This window comes from Magnolia sinica, chromosome 12 (assembly GCF_029962835.1).
Source record: "Magnolia sinica isolate HGM2019 chromosome 12, MsV1, whole genome shotgun sequence".
Taxonomy (NCBI): Eukaryota; Viridiplantae; Streptophyta; class Magnoliopsida; order Magnoliales; family Magnoliaceae; genus Magnolia; species Magnolia sinica.
The window spans coordinates 7,432,105-7,438,427 of NC_080584.1; the positions used below are offsets into that span (position 1 = coordinate 7,432,105).

The 6,323-nt window shown below is 41.5% G+C and overlaps 1 protein-coding gene across 1 annotated transcript; it reads right to left on the reverse strand.

Annotated features, from left to right (window-relative positions):
* Positions 1 to 2,488: 2,488 nt before the first annotated feature.
* Positions 2,489 to 3,718, reverse strand: LOC131220353 (uncharacterized). Its single transcript, XM_058215297.1, has 2 exons — positions 3,600 to 3,718; positions 2,489 to 3,433 (listed from the first exon to the last, which is right to left on the reverse strand). Exon 2 carries the CDS (start codon positions 3,374 to 3,376, stop codon positions 2,723 to 2,725), a length of 654 nt encoding a protein of 217 aa, XP_058071280.1. The 5' UTR covers positions 3,377 to 3,433; positions 3,600 to 3,718; the 3' UTR covers positions 2,489 to 2,722.
* Positions 3,719 to 6,323: the final 2,605 nt, after the last annotated feature.

Consider the following 6,323-nt stretch of genomic DNA (forward strand, 5'->3'; position numbering starts at 1 on the left):
ATGATTAGATCATTGATTCATTGTGTTATACATCGAGGAATGTTGTCATTGATGAAGCCTCATCATGGTGGTCACCACTGAAGGAGGAGCTACCAAACTCTCAAGACTTAAAAGATGAACTGCATGAGAAAATGGGGGAGACAAGGGAAGGAGAAGAATCTCCCAATTCAACTAAGGAGTTGACACCTACAGCAGGAGATGGTGAGCAAGTGCCTAATCTGTCTGGAACACCAGATAAATTGATGAGTACATGGCAAACTGGAGTACATCAAAGTAGTCCAAAAGAGCTTCGCCCAAGTCAACAGGAGGTTGCGGTAGACAACCCACCACTTAGGAGGTCGACTAGACAGAAAAAGCCTAACCCAAGATACGTGGATGCTGCCTTAGCAGAAAAAGAGACCGTGAAAGAGCCAACAACATTTGAAGAAGCATCCCGAGACATAAAATGACAAAAGGCAATGGAAGAAGAGATTAAAGCATTAAACCAAAATCAGACTTAGGAACTAATTCCAAAACCCAAAGATGTGAAGCCGATATCATGCAAATGGGTGTACAAAGTCAAGACTCGCCCCAATGGATCAATAGAAAGGTACAAAGCTCGACTAGTAACTAGAGGATTCTCACCAGAATATGGGTTGGACTATGATGAAACTTTTAACCCAGTGGCAAAAATTACAACGGTGCGAGTACTACTAGCACTTGTAGCGAGCAAATCTTGGAAGCTGTGGCAGATGGATATGAAGAATGCCTTTTTACATAGAGAAATTGATCGAGAGATCTACATGGAACAGCCAAGTGATTTCCAGAGTAAAAGGCATCAGGATTATGTTTGCAAACTAAAGAAGGCCTTGTATGGGCTTAAACAAGCACCGAGGGTATGGTACGGCAAGATAGGGAAATTCCTAGTGTAAAGCGGGTTCTCGGTGGCAACTGCGGACTCTAGTCTCTTTGTAAAATTCCAGGAAGGTAAACTATCAATAGTGCTAGTATACGTGGATGACTTGATCATCATTGGAGATGATGACGGTGAGATTGAAAGGACAAGCAAGAACTTGTCCATGCGATTCTAAATGAAGGAACTTGGAGAACTGAAGCATTTTCTTGGGTTGGAGATTAACCGAAGCAACAAAGTCATATTCCTCTGTAAGCAAAAGTACGCCAAAGACCTATTAAAGAAATATGAGATGCTCGAATGCAAGCCAATTGCCACACCAATGGAGGCTAATGCCAGGCTATGTTCGGAAGAAGGAAAAAACTTGGAAGATGCAACTATGTACTAACAAATAGTTGGTAGTTTTGTTAGTTTAATCTACCTTACATTATCGCGACCAGATATAGCTTACGCAATTGGTGTGGTTAGCTGGTTCATGCAAACACCAAATAAGCCGCATCTTGAAGTAGTACGTCGAATACTGAGGTATGTGAAGGGTATAATAGACCTTGGTTTATTGTATAAGAAAGGTGGAGCATGCAAGATAGTTGGGTACTGCAATGCTGACTATGGTGGTGATCATGACACATGACAATCAACTACTGGATACTTATTCAACCTTGGCTCAGGAGCAATCTCTTGGTGTAGCAAGAGACAACCTACAGTATCTTTATCAACCATGGAGGCTGAATACAGAGCAATGGCAATGGCAGCACAAGAAGCACATGACTTATACAGTTAATGAGGGATCTTCATTAACCAGATGATTATCCAATGATATTGCGCTGCGACAATCAATCAACAATCTGCTTGGCTGAGAATCCAGTGTTTCATGCCAGGACCAAGCATGTAGAGGTACACTATCACTTTGTGAGAGAGAAAGTACTTCAAGGAGAAATCGAGATCAGTCATGTGAAGACCGACAACCAAGCTGCAGACATATTCACGAAAGGACTTAGCAATACTAAGTTCACCGAATTCAGAAAACAACTTGGCATAATGACTAAGGCAGAATTGTGAGAGTTGATGCTGAGGGGGAGTGTTAAATGTCATCACCACCTCTCTTGAATATTCCGGAGTCTTCCGGAAACTTCTAGACATTTCTGAAAAATTTTAAAATTTTCTAGAATCTTTCGAAAACTTTTAGAGATTAATAGAGTTTTCTTGATTCTTCCAGAATATTTCGGACAATGCTAGAACCTTCCGGATTCTCTTAAAATGTTCTGAAATATAATAGAACTTTATACGATATTTGGAAGTTTCTAGAACTCTTTAGAGTTGTGATGATTATAGAATCTTCCATAGCCATCTATAAATATATAAAGAGTCTCATTATAAACATATAAACAAAAAAAAAAAGAGTAAGTTCAATAGTGAAAGCAAGGTGTCCAAGTATTAAGACTTTAAAAGAGTTTTTCCTTGTGTGTGAAAGTTGTCATTCAAGAGTGATAGTTTGTGAGTGTTGTAAAACATACCTTTGTTATGTACAAATATTTGTAATAAATATAATTACATTTACCTGTCATGTTCAACTCTTCACACCCAAAACCATCCGAGTAATTAACACACCAACACAAAAATAACAATAACAAATGCACCCAAAATAATCCTAGTAATTAACACAATAACACAAAAATAACAATAACAAATCCACCCAAAACCATCCGAGTAACTGACATACCAACACAAAAATAACAATAACAAATGCACCCAAAACAATCCGAGTAATTAAGTCAGCAACGCAAAAATAAAAGCGAGAAATCCGCCATGTGCGAATCCCAGACATGGAATTCATGACATGACTTGAACAATGACTTTAAGGCAGATTGCAATATTTACCCATATTAGCTTCTTGGCCTGACCGACTACCTTGAGATGTTTTGGAAGTAGAAATGAGAAGAAAAACAGCCCAAATCCAAACGATAAAGCCCCATAAATGGAAATGGGATAGATGAACGATGGAAATTTGTGGTGTGGGTTACCTGTGCGAAGCCCAGAGATGAATTCAAGACACGACATGACAAGGACTTTGAGGCAGCTTGCAATAAATAGCAGAACGTAAGCAATCCACGTTAGCATCTCGGCCTGACCGACTGACTTGGGATGTTTTGGAAGTACAAACGAGAAGAAAAACAGCCCCATTCCAAACAAGAAAGTCCCAAAGATGGCCATGCGATAGATGAACGATGGAAATTTGCGGTGTGGATCATCAGGATGCTTGCCAATTGAATACTCGGCAATTGCAGTGCTGGAAAGTCCCAGTGTAGCTATCCCTGCTTTGCGTGAGTCCTTACGGGCTTTCCTAATTTTTTCTTCCGTTGTACTTGCTGATCCTTCGTTTTCTCCTGCTGATGGAGCGTGCTGAAGGTTGATCTCCAAGGACACATCTAAGCCATCATTATCTGTGGCCTCGTTGATGGAATTGTCCTCCAGGATCTCACTCATTGTTTTTGTTGGAGAGGGCGTAACTTGGATAGAGAGGACGATGGGAGGAGGGATTTTCTATACAAGCAAGCAGTATAACAAAATGAGAGAAGGCGATGCTGGGTAGGAAGAAAATGAGAGAGAGAGAGAGAGACTCTTGAAGTTAAAATCAGACGACAGTTCGAGGGCGAGAGAGATGGGTTTTATGAGAGAGAAAGATGGGTTTTGTGAGAGAGACACTTACAGTGAAAATCAGAAGCTGTATGATGGGTCGAGGGCGAGAGAGAGATGGCTCAAGGGCGACGGAAGTTACTATAGAGGTTTGCTCCACTGCTGAAGGTTTGGGATAGTTTTTCTTTTATTTTCCTTTCCTTCTCTCATAAGAATATCGGTGACGGTGGGAGATGGTAACGGGCCCACGCGATAATATAACATATGAGAAAATGCTCCCGAGTTTCGCGAAGAACCCAACGCTGTTAACGGGCCCAACCTTGGGTAAGTTTCGGCCCGGGTTTTGATCTGTTTCGGGCCGGGCTATTCAAATTTAAGATTTTCAAACCCGCGCCCACCCTATTCACACCCTTAGGGCGTGTTTGGGCAGTGGTGGGATTAGAAGGGATTAGGTGGGATGGAATTGCATCAGTGCCAGTTCCACTCCATGTATGGAAAAAATGGAAAAGCTGTAGATGTAATTGCATTAGGTCCCAGGCCAATTTCACTCAACGTTAGCAAGTTGTGTAGGTCCCACCATGATGTGTGGGCTATATCCACACCATCCACCCATTTTTTGAAATTATTTTAGAGCATGGGCCAAAAAATAAGGTAAATCTAAAGCTCAAGTAGACCCCACCATAGAAGGCAATGGGGATTGAATACTTACCATTCAAAACTTCTTTGGGGCCACATAAGTTTTGGATCTACCTCATTTTTCGGCCCATACCATAAATTGAGGTTACCAAACAAATGAACGGTTTAGATATAACACATGTGTGTTATTCTGAGTAATTTCAAATGATGGTGGGTATATCCATTCAATGTACCAACAAAGCATGAAATTAATCTCATCCCGTGGCAACAGAGGACAATCTCTACCATGGGTAATAATTATATTTTTTGAATCCCATCCCACCTAATACCTTCTAATTCCACCGCCCAAACACGCCTTTGCCTGCACCAAATTTCTCATAACCCGCTGTGTAATGTGTATACAACGTAAAGAAAATGAAACGCGAATTAACTGTGCCCACTCGTCCTTTTCTTAATAATCCACTCCGTCCATCAATTTTAGAATCTCAAAATATAACAGAAAATCAATAAATATTAGGAATTACAAGCTCAAGCCAACCATAAAATAGGAAACATTGGGTGGCCATAGAAGTTTTGGATCAGGGTGGTATTTTTATTTCCGCTCCATCCAATTCAGAATAACCTTATCAACGGTTTGGATTTCATATTAACATCATGGTGGGCTCTGAGATGATTGGACGGTCAGTGTTTTCATTTTCACTCTTCTTACATATAAACATTACGGTGTACCAACGCGAGAAGAGTATCGGTGACGGAAGGAGATGGTGTACCAACGCGAGAATATAGCATAAGAGAAAATGCTCCGGATTTTGACGGTAGGACCAACGCGAGAATATGGCATAAGAGAAAATGCTCCGGATATTCGCGAACAACCCAAGGCTGTTAACGGCCCCAGCTGTGGGAAAGTTTTTTCTTTTTTTTTTTTTTCCTTTCCTTCGCGCAGAGAAGAGTATCGGTGACGGTAAGAGATGTTGTACCAACGCGAGAATATAGCATAAGAGAAAATGCTCCAGATTTTCGCGAAGAACCCAAGGCCATTAACGGGCCCAGCTGTGGGAGTGTTTTTTCTTTTCTTTTCTTTTCTTTTCCTTTCCTTCGCACAGAAGAGTATTGGTGACGGCAGGACATGGTGTACCAACGTGAGATAAGAGAAAATGGTTCGGATTTTCGCGAAGAACCCAAGGCTGTTAGCGGGCCCAGCCGTGGGTAAGTTTCGGCCCGGATTTTGACCTATTTCAGTCTGAACGTCGGCCGGTCTATTCAAAATTTAGATTTTCAAGCCCCTGTTCACACTCTCAGCTGCACCAAATTTCTCATAACCCGCTGTGTAATGTATATACAACCTAAAGAAAATGAAACGCGAATTAACTTTGCCCACTAGTGCTGTTCTTAAGAATCCAGTCCATCAATTTCAGAATCTCAAAACACCCAGATCTATAGCTCAACTGGCAGACTGAGTGGAGATACCTCGTTTCAACACTTTGAGGTCTTGGTATCTATCCCTAGGGGGGGTGGCTAACATGGAGTGTGTGTACTGACATGGGTGTGTACTAAAAAGCTAACCCAAAGAAGAAGAAAAAATAATCTCAAAATATAACAGAAAATCAATAAATATTAGGAATTACAAACTCAAGCGAACCACACAATAGGAAACATTGGGTGACCATAGAAGTTTTGGATCAGGATGGTATTTTTATTTCCGGTCCTTCCAAGTCAGAATGACCTTATCAAGGGTTTGGATTTCATATTAACATCATGGTGGGCTCTGAGATGATTGGACGGTCAGTGTTTTCATTTTCACTCTCCTCACATTTAAACATTATGGCAGGCCTTCCATATGGTTTGACTACCTGTGTTTTCTACTCTCACACGATTTTTGATCTGCATGACCGGTTCTTCCTGCCTAGAGGTAGGCATCTGGGACCCGATCCGACTCAGTACCGTTCTGAACAGAATCGACGGCTTGGATCAGCCTGATCGAGTCTGGCCACCCAGATCCATTCATCTTTCGGGTCGAGTGCGGATAGAGGTCTATCCGGACTGACCCGACCCGAATACCCAAACCGAATGGATCCAACCCGAACCGAACAGACCCAACCCGGCGGGTACTATAAATAGTCTTTTTGATTTTTTACCCTAACCCCACCCCTATTTTCTTTCT

Bases quoted from the DNA above. Each gene is read 5' to 3' on its own strand.
- LOC131220353 (XM_058215297.1), bottom strand. From the start codon at position 3,376: ATGAGTGAGATCCTGGAGGACAATTCCATCAACGAGGCCACAGATAAT.